A 20,478-nucleotide genomic window follows, 5' to 3' on the forward strand; every position below is an offset into this window, starting at 1 on the left:
TTTCTTTTCTCTTAGTCTCTTTTTACCTTTTTGGCTGTTGTTTAAATGACCTCCAAGCATGAGTCTCACTTTATGTGGTAAGATGGTAAGAAGTGACCTACCTACGCCTGCTCTCTTGAACCATGTTCCTTTTTAACATTTAGCTAATTCAGTCATCCTTGTGCTGAAGAGGAGAGAATGTTTCATCTGTTAGTCACATTTTATTTTGTGTTTCAGGTACAACAGCACCGGCTCTGTTAAACAGTACATCTAACCAGCTCTACCTACACTTCCATACTGATATCAGCGTCGTCGCTGCTGGATTTCACCTAGAGTACAAAAGTGAGTAAAGAAAATGTGATGCTTGCCAGTCTTACCTTGGAGTGGTTTAGTGCAAATTAAAAATGTGCAGGAAAACATTCACCGGACACGTGCATTCAAACAGCAAACGTGCAATTTCCGTCTTACTTTCCTTATAAGGAACATTCATTGACAAAGTTATTAATTATATGATATGGTTTAAATTTACTCTAAACCCACTAGGATAAAAGACCTTACTACTAAGAGCTGTTCTTCTTCTCTTTCGAGTTTATCAAATATTTCCTGTTATCACACTTTTATTCTTATTGAGGATAAACATTTTCAAACAAGTGAATAAACTGACATCCAGCATGCATTATGTGAGACATGTTACTCTGAAGACTTTCTTGTATACCTAAAAGTATAGAGTTTTCCTTTGTTTAATTACAGCATGGCTCATCATTAAGTTTGTAGGTGGTTCACTAAAATGAGTTGCGACTATACACTCGCTAGCCACTTTATCAGGTACACCTGTTCAACTGCTTGTTAACGCAAATATCTAACCAGCCAATCACATGGCAGCAAACTCAATGTATTTAGGCATGTAGACACGGTCAACACCATCTGCTAAAGTTTAAACCAAGCATAAGAATAAGGAAGAAAGGTGATTTAAGTCGCTTTAAATGTGGCATGGCTGTTGGTACCAGATGGTCTGGTCTGAGTTTTTCCGAAACTGCTGATCATCTGGGATTTTCAAGCACTGTACCCTCTAGGGTTTACAGAGAATAGTCTGGAAAAAAAAAAGATTTCCACTGAGCAGCAGTTCTCTGGGAGAAAATTCTTTGTTGATGCCAGAGAAGAATGAATTGTGCGAATAGAATTTGGTGTAAACAACATGAAAGCATGGATCCATCCTGCCTTGTCTCAACAGTTCCGGCTGCTGGTGGTGGTATAATGGTGTGGGGGATGTACAGTACTCTTGGCATATTTCAAGCTCTTACCAATTGAGCACTGATTTTTTTAAATGCCACGGTGTCCCTGAACATTGCTGCTGACCGTGTCCATCCCTTTATGACCAGCAATATAACGCACCATATCACAAAGCTAAAATCATCTCAAACTGGTTTCTTGAACATGACTGTGAGTTCACTGTACCCATATGGCCTCCTCAGTCTAGTAGGGCACCTTTGGTTTGTGGTGGACTCAGAGATTTGCATCATGGATGTGTGGCTGACAAATCTTCAGTAACTGTATGATGCTGTTGTTTCAAAATCAAGTAGAATTGATAGCAGTTGAGTTGCTAGCGCTTAGATGAATATATGCCATGAATAATTAAGGCCTTTCTGGTGGCAAAAGGGGTCCAACTTAGTACTAGCACGGTGTACCTATTGAAGTGGCCAGTAAAGGTAAAAAAAAAAAAAAAAAAAGTAACATTCCAATGAGTGCATTAATGTAAATCCATTTGAATTAGAGCTGAATCAACCACTGTCAAGGCGTTACACAACACATTGTGATATGTAAGAGTTCATCATTTGTATAAATCAGTTTAATTTCATAAATTGTTTCCCATACTGCACCTTGGTTCATACAATTTGGTAAAACATTCATTATGATACAAATTACATGGTTAATGAAAGTCTTTTTTTTCCCCTCATTACCTTCATGCATTTCATTAAACTGGGGAGCATGGTTTCAATTCTACACTTGTGTAAGATCATTGTGTGTTTACAAGCCCAGACAGATTAGTTTATTGGTGCATCATGGAGAGAGAGAGACAGAAAAAAAAAATACTATTGGTTTGGGAGGTTTGTGTAGCTGCAGAATTAAGAGGCATAATTACACTCTTGTTCATATTTACTTTATAACCAGATACAGACCCCAAATCCTGTAGAAACATGTTTACGACTGGCAAGGACGATTTTTAAGATGTACATTACCGTTAGGTAATCTGAACATAGGGAAATTACTGTACATGTCGCTAATGGTGAACTGTAAAACCGTGATCTAATATTATAACCGCACAAGTGACGGGAGTTGGTGAGGTAACATCTAAAGCCGCCTCAAAGCTCCAGGGTTTCCAGGTTAATCCAGTTTGGATACTGCGCGTGGGTTTTACATGTCTCGACTGGCTTCCAGGTTTCCTGGAAGGTGGATTGGTGACTCTAATTTGTACCTAGGGTGTTTATCTGTGTTGCCCTTCTTGACCCTGAACAGAATGCATCAGTTATTAATGATGAATGAATGAAGGATGTTGTCAGAATTTCTTGATAGGGTGATGTTCCATGCTCTTTTCTAAATTGTTATGCAATGTATTGTTCAATATAATAATTACAAACAAAGCAATAATTTCCTCTTGGGGTGTCTATTCCTGATTACCAGTGATGATTTGTAAAAAGTGCTGCAAATATCCCCCCCACTTTGTATTCCGAGATGCAGTTCGAACCAGTAGTCGGATTCAGATAGCATCGGGGTTCCTCTGTCTTTGTGAAAATGGATGTGTTTGTATGCATGTCCATGTGTTTAGAGCATGGCTTTTCATCTGCCCAGCGCTGATGTACACCACCTCACCTAATTCACTTCCCTACATCTGCTCATTTGTCTGTTTCTATCCTCAGTCCCCTCAATGACACGGTCCAATTTGTCTGCTTTTCTGCCTGCATCCATTTAGAGAGTCGCACAGCAACTAGAGCTAGCAATGTAACACAAAATGATGGTGCCTTAAAATGAGCATTAAGCACTTCCCTTATCTTAATGCATGCCATCATGCTTATCAGGTTGCTGCCAAAAGAAAAAAGTGATGGAATTTTTCGGTTGCTTCTACGCTTACTTTTTTTTTTTCATTCCTACAAAATCTCAGTAAATCAGTGAACTCTAAATACATCTCAGAGTTATGGCACACTCCATCAACATGTAGCCCAATTAGGCCCTCCGCCAGTTTAATGGTCCATAGAAGTACAATAATAACAATCAGCTCTGGTGGAGTAGTGGCTCAGTTGAGAATCTGAACACAGGCTAAAACATCATTTCTGAATTAATGACGGTAATGTGCATTATGATTCCTGGCATGAGGCAACTCGGTCACTTATTCAAAATACACACATATGATTTGATTGAAAATTCAATATATCTAATACCAGTCTAACATTCTTCAGTATTTTTAGTGTTTAGTGATTGATTTTCTACATTCTTGAACAATACTTAAGATTTCAAAACTACGAAATAACACATGTTGAGAAATTAAGCAGCAACAACAAGAGTCATTTCGTATTTTAAGACATGAAGGTCAGCTTTTCTGGAACAGTTCTTTCAAGAACAGCATTGTAAAGTGCGTTTGCAAAACCCATCAGGCACCATGACGAAGCTGGCTCTCATGAAGACTTTCCCAAGAAAGTAAGACCAAAACTTCCCTCTGCTGCAGAGAAGTTGTTCATTAGAGTTACCAGCCTCAAACGCTCAGAAGGCTTCACAGGGCAGATGCATCTCAGCACAAACTGTACAACGTAGATTATTGCATATTTTAGATGCTTTCAGCAGTATTTTACAATGGAAAAAAAATAAAAATCAGGGAAGACCATGGAATTAGAAGGTGTGTCCAGGTTTTTGACTGGTAGTGTATGAGTGACTAATATGGCTACAAGCGTAGACAAATGAAATGTAGAGCATTTGCAACCTTAAATCTTCGTTCCTGGACCCTTTTTCGAGACCTATTGCACTACTACCGTTGGATGGACAGTTGTAAAGTGATGTCTTTGATTTCTTTTTGTGTTTAGCTGTAGGCCTGACCGCGTGTCCAGAGCCAGTTGTGCCGGCAAATGGGATTAAGAGTGGAGATCGGTACATGGTGAACGAAGTGGTGTCCTTCAGCTGCGAGCCAGGATATGTGCTGCAAGTAAGGCACAATGCACACTTTAGTTTTCCCAATCTTAACCCAAAGTACAAAAAGGAAAAACTGTGTCACATTTGCATTAACCAGTTCGTGACTTGCTGATCATGGCTATACAATTAAGTACTTAATACAATTAAGTTAGTGTAACAAATCTAACATACATCAGTTACTTCCGGATTTTTTAACACACAAAAGGGCATAGTAAGTATTCCAGCAGTGAAAAAAGTATTATTTCGTGTTTGTTGTTTAAATGACTTAACTGTATCTTTAATTTTGTTTTAGGGTCATTCCCATATCACATGCATGCCAGGCACTGTGCGTCGCTGGAACTACCCACCTCCGCTGTGTATCGGTATGCCCAAACTACTATGGGTTATAAGGTTATGAATATATTTTTGTGCATTTAGCTACAGTAAATAATATCACAAATTGCTTTTGACTGTTTTTTATTTTTTTTACCGTGTGTTTTGTAAAACTAGCCAAATGTGGTGCGACACTTAATGATATGAGTAACGTGATTCTGAGCCCCGGCTTCCCTGGAAACTACCCTGGCAACCTAGACTGCACATGGAGGATCCTCCTGCCCATCGGATATGGTGAGCAAATTGACTTAAGCCTATATCTAAACCAAATCCTTAAATAAATAAGTTAAATAAACACTAAATGTAATCCTAACATTAACCATCTATCAGATCAATAGATCAGTAAATGATATATATTCTCTGGAGAGAGATCTTACTTGTTAGTAGCTTGAAGATGAGTGGATCCAGACTCATGAGTTCAGGCCGGACCTGGGAGTGTTCTGGATGTAAAAGATCATATAATTGGTCCAAAATTTATACGTTTATAATCCCTTTTTACATTTTTTTAATATTCATACTTGGTAGTGAAGCCAGACTTTTTAGCTCTGCTTGTCTTTTGCACGGTCTGACTGTTGACCTGTTTGTGTCATTCCAGTGTCGTATCTGACATTTTCCTATAGGACACTTGTGTTTCCTTCTGATCCCTTCCTAATCACTTTACTCTAGAGCTATGTTAACAATGCCGATGCTTAAGGTTGAGCGTTTTTAGGTTCATTCAGTTCAGCGGCTTCAGCTGTTGGTTATACATTTTAATTCATAAATTATTTTTTGGGGTTTTTCCAATTTTCTCCCCAATATTAGTCGTAGCCAATTCCTCCCCGTCACTAGAGGGCTCTCACATTAAGGCTTCTACTACCACTTAGTCGGGAGGGCGAAGACTATCCCGTGTTTCCCCCGAACCGCGTGACGTCAGCCGATCGCATCTTTTCGAACTGCTCACTCACGCACCGTTAGGGGCGGAGTAGCACACTCGGAGGAAAGCGATCCCCGGATGATAGGGCGAGCGCTTTAGGAAAATGTATTTCCTTGACCTGAAATCATGATAAAAGTAATTTTAAGTACACTGCTAAAAATAAAAAATAAGCCTAAGCATGTGAAAATATCTTGAAAATAAGCAAATGTATCTAATAAGTGTTCTATTAAAATCCTGTAATTCTTTACAATAGTAAATTATGACATTGTTAGAAATCAAATCTAAGAGTAAATCTAAGTTTTCTGCTGGCGAATAACTTTACTTGTTTCTAGAAAAAAATTAAGAACTAGACAAAAAAAAACCTTAAAATAGTTATAAAAATATTAACAATCACGTATCTGCATTATTGTTTGTATATATAATGAGAAATTATATATAAAGTTGACCACAGGGTGTCAATATATTGATTGGCAAACATATCAATTTGTATATATTGGGCAAAATCCACAAAAAAATAATACAACAGATAAGAAAATGCAAAGGTCATCAGATTGAACATGTAAAGCACAATCTGTCATTAATAAATAATAAATACACAAGTTATTATATGTTGTATTGTTCTGATTGGATCCTGACTTTTTAGACAATATATATATTCAAGATATGTTTACATGCGTAGATGCTATTTGTTGCGGTGAAAAATGCCTTAATAAGGCCCATATTTAATGAACTGTACTGTATAACATACTGTATGTGCAAATGTGATAATGCATGGATTAGGGAGAAAAAGTGAATTGAGCAAAATTGCACCTCATGTCAGTTTCTCTAATGTACAAGATACAAACAGAAAATATCAATTTTGCACTGCTGTATGATTTACTACATCTGGCGTTTATGCCTAAAGGGCAGGTTAAATTTGCAGAAGCTGCTTCTGATGGTTAAAAGTTAAATGGTACAATTTATAAGTTTTTATAAGTGTGCGCTGTTATCACAAGTTGCACTTTTATAGAAAACTTCAAAAACTTCACTAACAATGTTTTCGCTGGTAAATCATATTTTTTCTTAAAAATATTTTCACTGCTAGTTTAAAATGGTCAGAGCTTTTTTGAGACAATGTGTGTTTGCTGTTATAGTAGAAACAATATAATAAAACAAGATATTTATACAGTATAAAACTGTGATTTGCTCTACACAATTACTTGCAGTTATGAAACATTAATAATTATGTTGATTAATTGTTACCAAACAGAATTCAACAAGATATACAGTGATGTTCAAAAGTACCCCCATAGAAGTTTGTCTGAGGTTGTGTTTGTCTAAAGGTCATTATGTTTCTACACAAAACACATAGAATTAAAAGCAGGGGTACTAACTTTTGAACATGACTCTATAAGACATAAAGTTGGTTTTATATTTGATATCCATCATACTGTACACTACCACCACACTCCTGATACCAGTGAGATTAACGCTCACATATTATACTAAACAAGTCTTATCGGTCTCCAACATTATCTGTTAATGTTCCAGTTGAAATTCATCTCCGGATTGTCCAATTCCAAACACACTGCTTTAGTGTCTGTAGCTTTTAATGAATTGTCCCAAAACACTAATTGATGTGTAAAAGAAGTATATTTTCATAGCCAATCAAAATGCAGGAAGCAGAAAGTGGGCTTTGAAAAACATGCATCATTTCTGAGCCCGCTAATGTTCCGGACCGTTTCAGGCAAGAGTTAGAATTTACAATGGCAGCCTCAGTGTTTAGTTTAATAACCACGAGTAAGAGCTGAAGAAGCGTAGGTTAGCCACTACCCGCTAACAGGGTGTACCCATGTTTACCTCTTGTTTAGACTGCATTTTAAATTGTATATCCCAAATATTCAGTACATATTGGCAATTTAAATTGCCTTAAAGTTTGCACATTAATGATGTGGTACAAAGTATTTCTCATCATTACTAGCCCATGAATTTATCTTGATTTTGGCATTGACATGTTAGAGCTGGCTAATGCTCTCTAATTCACAACACCCTCCTGTTGAAGCTAATAAACTGATGAATTCTGGGTGGAGCTGAGCCTTGAGCTGGAGAATGCGTTTAAAAAAGAAAAGTTTTTTTCCTCCATTAGAATGATGAAAATGTTATGAACAACAAGCCAATCTGAAAAATATGCAAATTTAAAAGAGGAAAAAGGATAGGTGATGTCTTTTCCTTCTGTTTTCAGCATGTGCACACACTTGAGACCCATGTGTTTGTATAATAGGTGGCCTTTAAGGAGAACCCAGAGAAAGGAAAACAATACTTTATTGAATTTTAAATTGAGGTGACAATCTCACGTACGATATAAAGGTTGAAAATAATATATAAATAAAACAATTCAGGGAAATTTTTTTGTATGATAAGAATGGCAAAATGTGTCATGCATTAAACATTCACATGTGCTATTTAAATTCTATTTGTATCGATGGCTCGAATACGAGGCTAATTTTAAATACGAGCCCAAATTTGTGTCAGGATTATTGTCATAATTACACAAAAATGTTTTGAATATATTGGGGCCTAAATGTCTCTCCTGGCTTTCTCTCAGAAGAGAAGGGAATTAGAGAAACCCACAAATGCACAATTAAAACTAAAATCATCAGTATGTGCAGAGTCAGGCTACATTAATGTCCTATTAAAATCCTGTAATTCTTTACAACAGTTAAATGTCATGAAGCGGACAATTATATTTAAGTGCAAAATTTTTTTATTGTTCTTGTTTTTATTAACCGTAAAGTATGAAGTAAACAAAAAAGTATTTGTGAGGCTGGTAAATAGATTGGTGAAAACCAAGCAAGACTAAATGAGACAACGTTAAGCATGCTGTGGTCAAAACTTGGATCGCGTCCTAAGAATAATAATAACAGTGCCCTCCATGCTTGAGATGTGAACTGCGGTCCTCAGTCAGACGTAGTGTCCTTCAACTAAAGCATAGTGAAGTCTGAAAACATGCTACAGTATAACAGAGGTTCTGCTTTTTCAAATGCTGTGGCTAGATTAGGAAGCGGAATGAGCCGGAGGAGCTGTGAAAAGCAGTCTATCACTACTATTATGGAGGTTTGGCCTTGAGAGGAGGGCAGATCTGTGATGAAGTGTACCGTGATATGGGACCATGGGCATAGCAGAATTGGTAACGGGAGCAGGGAGAGAAAGCGGAACGTTTACAAGCAGATTAGGTTACAAAAAGATTATGAAGTTTCTAAGCTAGCATATCGTGTGCACGCAAACCGCAATAGGAGGGGAAGCTGATGGGGTTGTGCTGTTTCTGTTTTTTTGTGGTTGTAAAAAGCGATTATTTGACATCCTTCTCTGACCTTACACATCACCAAAGCATTCTAATGTTTGATGTGGACATTGTCTAAAGGAAATATCCACTAGTTACGATGATGTCATTTACAGGACATAATACTGATTAGAAATAACCAGGAACCACCTAATATGAAATCATCACAACATCAAGGTGATTTGATTGCGATCCTGTAAATATTATGATTTTATTAACCCCTGATTTATTACGATTTACAGAGTTTAGCAAATAATTTGCTCTACCACATGATGCTGTCCTGCTTGCCAATGTGTGAATAGGTGAGCGCATTGTTAAGAGTTGATAGTAGAGCACACCACCTGTTGGATCATAGGGGACCTGCAACGTTTTAACACCTTAAACGCAAATAAGATTTTGGAGTCAGTATGCCGATAAATGAATTGCCACACAAAAGAATAATGATACATGACCAAATCTATTTCCAATTCCTACAGTACATGCAATTATTATGAAAATGATTAAAAAATAGTTTTGCAGGTGAATTTGGATGTTGTTATTGTGGTGTATTTAAAGTAAATCTTACTGTAGTAACTATTCTAGTGTTGTCCAGGTTTCCCGTGTCCTCTTGATTTACCCATCTTTATCCTTAATAAGGAGGTGAATAATGAGCGAAGCAGATTGTCTGGATTTTCCTGCAGGTGCTAATGTAGAGGCAAGGCAGTTGGAACTTGTCCCAGTTTAGCATGCTGGCTGCGGTGTTTTTAACCACAGGAAGCTTTCTGACCGGGCATTTGGCCATTTGTATAGTGCTTTAATCAGCTTGATTCCACATCCTGCAGGAGCACACATCCAATTCCTGAACTTCACAACTGAAGATAACCACGACTTTCTCGAGGTGCGTAATGGACCTCAGCACAGCAGCACACTGATCGGCCAGTACAGCGGCAGTGAACTCCCGGCTCCTCTCCTAAGCACGACTCATGAGACAGTCATCCACTTCTACAGCGACCACTCACAGAATCGCCAGGGATTCAGGCTCACATACCAGGGTAAGCAGTATTATCAGACTTTCCATTGCTGACTGTAAGGTTTGGCTGCTGTTATATGATGGGGGAAAGCCGACTTGTTGGTGGTGATTGGCAGGTGAAAAAACGGGGGGGATTTTCTTCCTCTCGTGTGCAGAAGCCACTCATGGTGGATTAGTTACTAAGTTCCCCCTTTTCTGCACAAAGTTTCTCATGGCTGATTGGATAAATTGTTTTTGCCTCCATGAAGCTTGTGTGCCTTCTAGAGAATGACAGCGTCTCACAGCATCTGTCTGCTCCATCATGAGAAGCACTGACAGTGTTTATTGGACTGTTTGGTGGGAGGAAGATTTATTTAGTTACAGAAAAAAAAAACAAATCAATAAGTGGATCACATGATCATTGTGTTTCTGATTCTGGCTTGCTAAAAAGCTTGATAAAAATAACCCACCGTTGTCCTCTTCGCCCACTTGTAGGTCAGATAGCTTCCATGCCTCTTCTCATATTTCCGTCTCTTTTTTCACCAAGCCGAGGTTCAAGAGTTGAAATCGTCTGAGTTGATGATGAATGATTTGTAAGCCCCAAGTGTCTGTTTGCCTGGAGAAGAAATATATTATGAGTTTTTTGATATCGTAGAAACTCACTGAAGTGCACGGAATAGATGATCATTTATAATAGATGATAAAAAAAAAAAAAACTGAATGTAAAAGTATGAACATGAATGCCCAATTTTGCTGATTGTTTTGTAACCATACTACCACATTACTGTACCATATATCCCTAAGAAAATGATTAATAGACTTTTCTGTTGTTGTTGTTGTTTTTCAGCCTATCAATTACAAAATTGTCAAGATCCATATCCATTTCCTAATGGATACATAATCCACAGTGACTTCAGTGCAGGGCAATCCATAACGTTTGAATGTTATCCAGGATATGTTCTAGTTGGTTATTCGGTGTTAACATGCCAGCATGGAACCAACCGTAAATGGAACCACCCATTTCCACGATGTGAAGGTAAGTGGCAAACATTGCAAGACTGACAAAATGTTCATCAGTGCCTTTTCTGGGCTAAATTCCTTTTTTCAGACAGGGTATCCTTACATAATGTGATCTCTGAAGATATTCAGAGGCAAGTACAGGTTTATATTTGCTGCAAGTTTGCAGTAGAATAATTTTGCAGATTTTCTCTAACCATTCTACATCCCCAAAGGCCTTTTAATGATGCTCTTTAACTGAAGTGTTGCTGCTTTGTGTTATACTGGTACAGCATAACAAGGACTACTTTTTTCCCCAAAGCTGCCTTTTAAATTAAGCACCTTGAAGACTGATCCAGTGGAGACCACGGCTACAGGGACCCGCTTTAAATTGCAGCCTTGATGATCAATCAGAGTAGTGCAGTGTGAAAGCCGTCTAGCCCATAATCAATCAACAGCAGTGCACATTTCCTATTCCTTCTGTCTGTCTCGGAGCACTAGACACCATTGCTTTTCCTCCTCTGTTGCACAGTTTACACCATGTTTTTTTCTCCCCCTTCCCTCCCATCTTCCACTTTGTGGAACCCCCCTCTCCCTTTTCTCCAATCCTCTAATAATCCGAACAGAAGGCCATGGTCCCCTGCCTGACGGTGCTGTCATTAGTATGATGATGTCGCACTTCCCCACTGCTGATCATCTGCCATGAATATCTTTCTTGGGAAAGATGAATTATCATAGCGCCTTGTTTCTGAACTGTGTATGTTTTTGTTCACAGCACCCTGTGGCTACAACGTGACAGCTCTGAATGGTACGATTTTTTCACCCGGGTACCCCAATGAGTATCCGGATTCACAGGACTGCTTATGGCTCATCACTGTGCCGCACGGCCATGGCGTGTACATCAACTTCACGCTGCTCCAGACTGAGCCTGTGACCGACTACATTGCAGTGTGGTAAGCTCTCAACACTGATCACACAGATAAGAACATAGAAACATGAAGAGACCAGTGGTAAGGGGAAGATAAAGACGTGCAAATGGAATTAGTGTGAGATCTAGGACTGTGACAACTAGTTGACAATGTTGATCAAATGCAATGACAATGCCGATGAATTTTGTTGTTACTCACATGGGCAACTGAGACTAAGCCTGACTCCGTGTGCACAAAATGACAAAATGATTTGCCATATTTAGCAATGTTTTGCATGTTTCAGATCAGTCTGGCAATCTTTCCTTATTACCAGGAACCTTTTGACAGTCTCAACTGAAATAATTTAAATAATATGCCATGAATGACACATTACCTTTATAAAACCTGGTCTACAGTACCTTAGTTAATCCTGTTTATTTTATTCTTTAAAGTTGATCTTTTGTTACTGTTATTAAAGCACACTTGTTGCCTTAAACATTTTCTGACATTTATACTGTATAATCAGCTGATCTGTGTGTGATATGTTAAACATTTCAAAATAATCACTTTTTCAAATATTTTCGGTGTGGATTAAAATTCTACAAAAACCGTCTTTAGAATAATTCAGCAAAAAGTAATTCAGTAATATAATATAAATAATTCAGTAAAATAGTAATTCAGTAATCTTTGTTATTTAAGTGTCAATATGTGTAAAGGTACACAGAGGTGAGAAATGAAAAGAAAAAAAAATTGCTTAGATTTTGCTACAATAGTTTGAGTTCCTTGAGAGGGACGTGCTGTTGTTCTTCTGATGGATCACCTTTATCCTACTGTATGAAAAAGCATTTCTGTCCTTATGCATGGTTTGTCTGGCATTTTATGAGATGTGTTCATTATGAGATTTAACCATATAGTTATATGATACAAGCCATTTTTATTTCATTCTATTTGACACCTCCGTTTTAATGGATCAAAAAGATGTGTAGCATTGAAGAAAGTGCAGCCTATCTTAGGCCCTTTCTTAGTTACGTTAGGCATTAATCTTCAAAGGCCATTAAAAAAGTGGGCTACTCTGTTAAGTCATCATTTTTCCTGGTTTTCATTCAACATGGCCTGTAATGAAATGGCTTCACATGAAAGTCAGCACAAAATCCAGCCATAGATTTGAAAGCAAATCAATTTTCTCCAACCAGTCAGGGGGAAAAAAAAGCAAGGCGTTATTAAACTATTTAATGCAAGAATTGGGAGTAATGTATTTCCAATGTGTTCTCACTCGCTTTCTCGTAGGGACGGACCAGAGCAAAGCAACCCGCAGCTTGGAATCTTCAGCGGCAATACAGCCCTGGAGTCAGCTTACAGTTCTTTCAATCAGGTTCTTATCAAGTTTCACAGTGACTTCTCCACCAGCGGATTCTTTGTCCTCAATTTCCATGGTTAGTTTCTGTTCTATGGGAAAAATATTTCGCTTGTGAATCAATGCATATCATGCAAAGTCTGCTGGTAGAGTGGCTAAAATATGAGATTTATCCTGGTGCCTGATATTCAATAAAGCAGCCACTGGTTCTGATGACATGAGCATTTTTGTCCCAAAAAGGCACTACCTGTTTTGGTACGTGTTTCAGAATGTAAGCATGTGTAAAAGAAAGCAAAAAAAAAAAAAAAAGAGCTTGATGTTCTTAATTTTTTTTTTTTTTTTATACATTACATACAAACATTACATACAGTGGTGGCTAAAAGTATTTAAAAGGTTAATATGCCATGTATTATAGTTCTGGAAATGGGTGATGCCACTAATTAGTTCTAGCCCTTTTGGCTAAAGAGTTGTGCTATTATCTGTAAAACTAGTGAATAACTAGAGCCATGGCCTCGGTAATGTCCAGACCTAAATTCAGTAGAAAAACTGCTGGATAATGGTAAAGAATGCTGTAGTTGTTAAGAAACCGTCTTCTGTACATGATCTTCAAGAAGCAATCAAGCGGCATGTATTGATTGAGTGACTTCGGAATACTGCAGACATCTTTTTTACTTTATACTCAGCCGTATCTAGCAGGTTTTGAAGAATAAAGGAATTTAGGCTAGAAAAGTTATATAAAATTAACTTAAAGTTCTTATTATCTTGTCATTACATACAAAAATTAAGGATGTCATTAAATTCCACTTTCGTTGCAATACTTTTAGCTGCCACTGTACATTTATCCCATAGTGTTGCTGAGTTCTCAGATCAGAAAGTGTGTGTGTTAAATGTTCTATAACTGCAGGGTGTTCCACAGCTCCAGCTGTAATTAAACAAAAGGTTCATATACATGAACTCTATGGTTTTTAAAGTAACAGCTCGGTCATAGGGACAGCCTCCATAACCCAATTGTAATCAAAAAGGGCTAGTAATAAGCAGATACACAGAGATATTAAAGAAATAAAAAACATTTTATATGGATTTCTGTGAGTGAGTGTGAACGCATTGTATTGAGCAACTTTAGACTAGAGTTTTATACAATTAAGGAAAGACAATGTGAAGTAAAGTTAAAATAAATCATGAGATATGATTAATAAAAAAAAAAAAAAGCACTATGTGCAATAACAGCACACTAAAATCCTGCTCTGGTATACAGTATATAGAACAATTTCAGATACATGCAGTATATCCTGTCATTTTTTGTTTTGCTGAAGTAGCTTTAATTAATGTTATAAAAATGTGACAAATCTCTTCATAATATTTCTTTTTTTTTTTTTTTTTAGCTTATCCTCTGAAGAAATGCTCCCCTCCTCCTGCTGTAGAGGAGGCAGAAATATTATTTGAAGACAGAGATTATGAAATAGGTATGTGACACTACACAATTGAATCTATATTTAGATGATTCGCTCACTTTAGTGTTTTCAAAAAATGGAAGGTGGGTAGATAAAGAAATGACAGCTCTAATATTTCCAGGAAATATTCTGTCAGGATATTATTAAATACGTGGCACATGTCTGTGAATAAACCTTCTTGTTGTAACTCAACGGATGGTTTCCACATCACAGGATAGCAACTTTATGTTCTGTTTCCATTTTTTAACGGTGCGATTGAAAAATCAACCTGTCATATTTTCAGCCTGAGCTTGTTCTTCAAAATTAATGATTGAATTTCATCAAAATATCCTGCTTACAGTGGGGTAAAAAAAGTATTTAGTCAGCCACCAGTTGTGCAAGTTCTCCCACCTAAAAAGGTGAGAGAGGCCTGTAATTGTCATACTGTAGGTATACCTCAACTATGAGAGGAAAAATAAGAAGAAAAAATTCAGAAAATCATATTGTAGGATTTATAATGAATTGATTGGTAAATTCCTCAGTAAAATAAGTATTTGGTCACCTAAATCTACAAACAAGCAAGATTTCTGGCTCCCACAGACCTGTAATTTCTTCTTTAAGAGGCTCCTCTGTCCTCCTCTCATTACGTGTATTAATGGCATCTGTTTGAACGCGTTATCTGTATAAAAGACACCTGTCCACAAGCTCAAACAGTCACTCCAAACTCCACTATGGCCAAGACCAAAGAGCTGTCAAAGGACACCAGAAACAAAACTGTAGACCTGCACCAGCCTGGGAAGACTTAATCTGCAATAAGTAAGCAGCTTGGTGTGAAGAAATCAACTGTCGGAGCAATGATTAAAAAAATGGAAGACATACAAGACCACTGATAATCTCCCTCGATCTGGGGCTCCACGCAAGATCTCACCCCGTGGGGTCAAAAAGAACTGTGAGCAAAAATCCCAGAACCACACGGGGGGACCTAGTAAATGACCTGCAGAGAGCTGGGACCAAAGTAACAAAGGCTACCATCAGTAACACACTGCATCGCCAGGGACTCAAATCCAGCAGGGCCAGACGTGTCCCCCTGCTTAAGCCAGTACATGTCCAGGCCTGTCTGAAGTTTGCTAGAGAGCATTTTAATGATCCAAAAGAGGACTGGGAGAATGTCAGATGTAACCAAAATAGAACTTCGTGTTTGGAGGAGAAAGAATGGTGAGTTGCATCCAAAGAACACCATACCTATTGTGAAGCATGGGGGTGGAAACATCATGCTTTAGGGCTGTTTTTATGCAAAGGGACCAGGACGACTGATCTGTGTAAAGGAAAGAATGAATGGGGAGATTTTGTATCGTGAGATTTTGAGTGAAAACCTCCGACTATCAACAAGAGCATTGAAGATGAAATGTGGCTGGGTCTTTCAGCATGACAATAATCCTAAACACAGCGCCTGTGCAATGAAGGAGTGGCTTCATAAGAAGCATTTCAAGGTCCTGGAGTGGCCTAGCCAGTCCCCACATCTCAACCCCATAAATCTTTGGAGGGAGTTGAAAGTCCTTGCATAATTGGTGGCTGACTAAATACTTTTTTGCCCCATTGTACCTACATCTTAAATGTTTCAGAACCATTTAAATAGTAATGTTCATTTTAATAATCTCTTAATACTTGTTTATCTTCATAAAATCACTTCAGTTATGATGAGAAAAAAATTATGTAAAATGAATGACATACAATACTGCAGAAAGTTTTAGTTTTACTGCTTCAGGCTGCTAACTGCCATTATTTACTAGGTACAGTTTAAAAATTGTTTATGTAACAACCTTAGCAGCAACCTTATTTCCCCTCTCGCCTGTTTCTACCAGTCAGCATTCAGCATCACCAGTAATTACTAATCATTGGCCTGTTTTTATCCGTCATCATCTGCAGCTGTTTCTCACTCGTTCATGCCTTACTGTATGCTTGATGTTTTTATGCCTAAATGGTTCATAGGTCACAGTGGGGCTTACCAAAAAAATAAAAATAAAAACATTCCTCTGAAACTGCTCAGGTACAGGGACTGGACTAAAAAATAAGAGCCTGGAGAATTATTACTCAAGACAATGTTAGAACTGTTGACTCTTAGGAGGCAAAATATGTAGAAATAAGGGGTGACTTTTATACTGCATTTGACAAAATTATACATTATACAAAATTAGCTATAGAAGAAAAAACTGTCAATTAATTATCTATGCTGATGTTAAGAATTTGACTTTTTGTACATGATTATGAAAGGAATGTAAAACGGTTGACACTGTAACATTTCAGGTGATATTGTAAGATATCGCTGTTTTCCTGGGTTCACTTTGGTCGGCAACGATGAGCTCACCTGCAAGCTTAACTCCCACCTGCAGTTTGAAGGCCCTCCCCCAGTGTGTGAAGGTAAATGGTAATCAATTACACAGTCAGGGTTTGAAATTGCATCTAACAAAAATCCCTGCTGAGATTATTACATTATAGCCAGCACTGCTAAAAAAAAAAAAAAAAAAGGAAACACAAAAGATGGGAGGAAGAAAGGTCAGAGATCCTTAGTGCTTTGTTGTCAAATGGCCAAAATTCTTGTAAACAGCTTCACACTCAGGGTTCGCAGATGGACGATATCATACAAGAGACAAGGAAGGAGACTGATAAAAGGATTGAGCAGAATTGAAGACGACCTTGCTTAAGATCTAGCGAATGATTGAAGTAAAGATGGATTTGTGATGGTGCAATGTTGAATTACAAAAGCATTTATTCATTTATTATTATTATTATTAGTAGTAGTAGTAGTAGTAGTAAAATGAATCAAAAGGCAGAATTAAAACATCTTGACAGGTTAGACAATATGGGTTAGAACATCAATACAAAATTTACTGAAACCTATGGAATATTCTGCTTTGTATGTCTCCATAGCTCAGTGTCCTGCTAATGAGGAGTTGTCCAAGTCCTCTGGGGTAATCCTGAGTCCCGGCTTCCCAAAAAATTACCCCAACTCGCAGACCTGCTCCTGGATCATCAAAGTGTTGCCCACCTATACCATTTCCATTTTTGTGGAGTTGTTTCAGAGTGAAAAGCAGTTTGATGAGCTGGAAATCTTTGATGGTAAGAGCATATTACTGTACATCATGTAAGAAATAACACACAACAGTCCATGCGGTTAGGAGGAAATTATGCGCTCAAATGAGGTGTGATGGGTAAACTGGAATGACGCTTCCACCCTGAAGTGCATTGAGTTTGTACAACTGCACGATCTGAAATGTGTGTTGTTCAATTCGCACCAGTGATTTGACAACAATTTTTATTTTTATGTCTGGGAAGAGGAGAACTTACTTTAGTTCAGTAAACCACTCTAAATTTAATTTAATCAGAAATAGGTAATCTTTTTGTGACTTTAATTAGGCAATTGTGCCTATGTATTACATGTAATACTGGTACTTTCTTAGTCTTTTATTTATAACTCAATATGCTTACTTTCCAAGTATGCATTTAATAAAGCACTTCTAGAGATTCTGTTTTCATCAGAGCAGAGCCAGTTATTGAATTTTCTGTTTAATTTTGGTTTGTCCTTCCCAATTATAGTAACCTAGGTGTAATAAAAACATATTGAAGGGTAAGGAATTTTGATGTACACCTGTATTCATATTTTGTATTTTTAAACACTTAATATGCTTATTAAAGGGGTTGAACAGGAAATATTAGTTTTGCCTAGTGTGTGATTAAAGAAGACTCATTGTGTATTATATTTACATTATCAGTCCTAACATTCTGATTAATGGCAGTTAATTTGCATAGATTATCTCGTTCCACTGGCACACGAGGTGGGATATATTATGCAGCCAGTTGTAAGCCAAATTGTGATGGTTACATGACTGGTTGAGGGCAATTCTTGTGGGATGTTCCTGGGATGTAGTGGTCAGGACCTACCAAAAGTGCTCAAAGAAAGGAAAACTGGTGAACCAGTGAGAGGGTAGTGAAGAATAAAAGATCAACTGTAGATCAGATCGCTGAAAATTTTAATGCTGGTTTCCATAAAAAGGTGTCAGGACACAAAGTTCATCACATTTTGTTGCGTATGGGGCTGCGTAGCCACAGGCAGGGCAGGTGTGACACATGTCCACCGCCAAAGGCGCCTTCCATAGGCCTGTAAGCATCAGAACTAAACCATAGAGCAGTGGAAGAATGTGGCCTTGTCTGATGAATCGTGATCTCTTTTACATCATGTGGACGGCCAGATGTGTGTGCATAGCTTAGCCGGGATAGAAGTTTCACCAGGATGCACTGTACTGTAGGAAGGCAAGCCAGATGAGGCAGTGTGATGTTCTGGGCAATGTTCAGTTGGGAAACCATCAGATTTAACTATGTACAGTACCGCCTACCTAAACACTGTTACTGGCCAAGTACACCCCTACATGAAAAGGATAATGCGGCATAATGTGCCGACACACTGAAAAAAATGTTTAAGGTTTGAGTATGACAATGAGTTTAAGGTGTTAACTTGGCCTCCAAATTCTCCAGATCAATCCAATTAGATATATCTGAGATGTGCTGGAAAAAATAGTCAGATCCATAGAGATCCCATCTTAAAGACCCTTAAAGACCTTAAAGTCAGGCTTGTTTTGGTAGTAACAGGGGAACCGTCTCAATATCACAGGTGGTCATAATGCTATGGCTGATCTGTGTATATCAAAAGGAAGTAAACCGAGTGTCAATGTAATATGCCTATCAATTCATTACATAATGATTTAGAACAATAATATTCTATATTATTATGGATATTATAAATCCATATAAAAGTATAGGTATATTGCTTATTTTCAAGTTTCGTTTTGTAGTGGCACGGGCATGAGTAACTCAGGTCTTCTTTTCTTTCCAGGACCATCTGGACAAAGCCCACTGCTGGTGGCACTTAGTGGAAACCACTCAACGCAATTGAACTTTACAAGCAAAACCAACCAGCTTTACCTCAGATGGTCAACTGATCATGCTACCAACAAGAGGGGGTTTAAAATACGCTACACAGGTTTGTACACATCGTTCATGTAGACCCTACAATGTACCTTTTCAGATTTTAAGATGTCATGCAGTTTCATCATCATTCTGAGGTCTTGTTTATTTCAAAGCAGTCTGCTGGTTGTCAGTGCTACTGAAATGTAAAATGACAACACTGGACAGTATCTTCTGTTTGTTTTTCAGCCTTTAGTGCCAGGTTGGATTACTTATCAAGTCCTCCAATACTGTTTTCCAGGATGTAGTTTTGAGTCAGGAAAGGCAAAAAAGTCAGTTTTTTTTTCCTGTTAGAAGTAATAGAAGTACCTCATTAGAGTCGGAACAGATGTTTTGTACCTTCAGGGTGCCACTGATTGAGTCTGACATAATAGAGGTCAAAGATGCTGTAATGATTTTCGCTGAATAGTTTCTGCGCCTCATGCCTCAAACTGACGTTTTGACCAATGGCCAAACTTGATATATAATGTGCAGTGACTAGTGGCAGTGATTAATTCCCTTTTCATACAAAAAGTCTTTTTTTATGCTTTCTTTTTTTCACCTTTGCCATTCCAAGCAATATTATTTTTATTTTGTTCCAAAATCCCAAGTCCTACTTTAACCTTCTGAGACACAAACGTTAATGTTGCGTGCCTTGTAATTTTTCCCCATTTCTGTTTATTAATGGCTTTAAACAGAATGAAGTTTAAGGTTATGCCCAAGTCCTTATATGAGGATCTTACAGAAGTATACACACACACTATATAAACAGTGCCTGACCAAAATGAGTTGCTGTTTGGTGAACAGAAGTTGCAGTTGGAGAACATGTGTTCATGTGGTTTGACGAGTCTAGAGTGCCCTCTTCCAGAGAGATGATCTGTGTTGTGATCTGATCACCAAAATTTACTGAATAACCAGGTTATATGAGCAATAGAATTTTTCTTTTCTTGATGCAGTGGGCATATGTCAGGATGATAATGGCGAGATTCATCAGGCTTAAACTGTGAAAAAAGCGGTTTTGGAAGCAGTCCTCACCATAACCCCA

The 20,478-nt window shown here is 37.8% G+C and overlaps 1 protein-coding gene across 2 annotated transcripts in view; it reads left to right on the plus strand.

Moving 5' to 3' along the window:
- Positions 1 to 20,478, plus strand: part of LOC128528790 (CUB and sushi domain-containing protein 1-like) — a 401,372-nt gene that overhangs the window by 339,871 nt on the left and 41,023 nt on the right. For both annotated transcript variants that reach the window (XM_053501914.1, XM_053501915.1), the window contains exons 37-48: positions 217 to 321; positions 4,050 to 4,168; positions 4,448 to 4,517; positions 4,645 to 4,761; positions 9,581 to 9,790; positions 10,595 to 10,783; positions 11,519 to 11,696; positions 12,939 to 13,084; positions 14,388 to 14,468; positions 16,740 to 16,853; positions 17,364 to 17,552; positions 19,324 to 19,470. In XM_053501914.1, the coding sequence (XP_053357889.1) occupies positions 217 to 321; positions 4,050 to 4,168; positions 4,448 to 4,517; positions 4,645 to 4,761; positions 9,581 to 9,790; positions 10,595 to 10,783; positions 11,519 to 11,696; positions 12,939 to 13,084; positions 14,388 to 14,468; positions 16,740 to 16,853; positions 17,364 to 17,552; positions 19,324 to 19,470 (1,665 nt within the window). The remainder of the gene's footprint in view (positions 1 to 216; positions 322 to 4,049; positions 4,169 to 4,447; positions 4,518 to 4,644; positions 4,762 to 9,580; positions 9,791 to 10,594; positions 10,784 to 11,518; positions 11,697 to 12,938; positions 13,085 to 14,387; positions 14,469 to 16,739; positions 16,854 to 17,363; positions 17,553 to 19,323; positions 19,471 to 20,478) is intronic.

This window comes from Clarias gariepinus, chromosome 8 (assembly GCF_024256425.1).
Source record: "Clarias gariepinus isolate MV-2021 ecotype Netherlands chromosome 8, CGAR_prim_01v2, whole genome shotgun sequence".
NCBI classification, from domain to species: Eukaryota; Metazoa; Chordata; class Actinopteri; order Siluriformes; family Clariidae; genus Clarias; species Clarias gariepinus.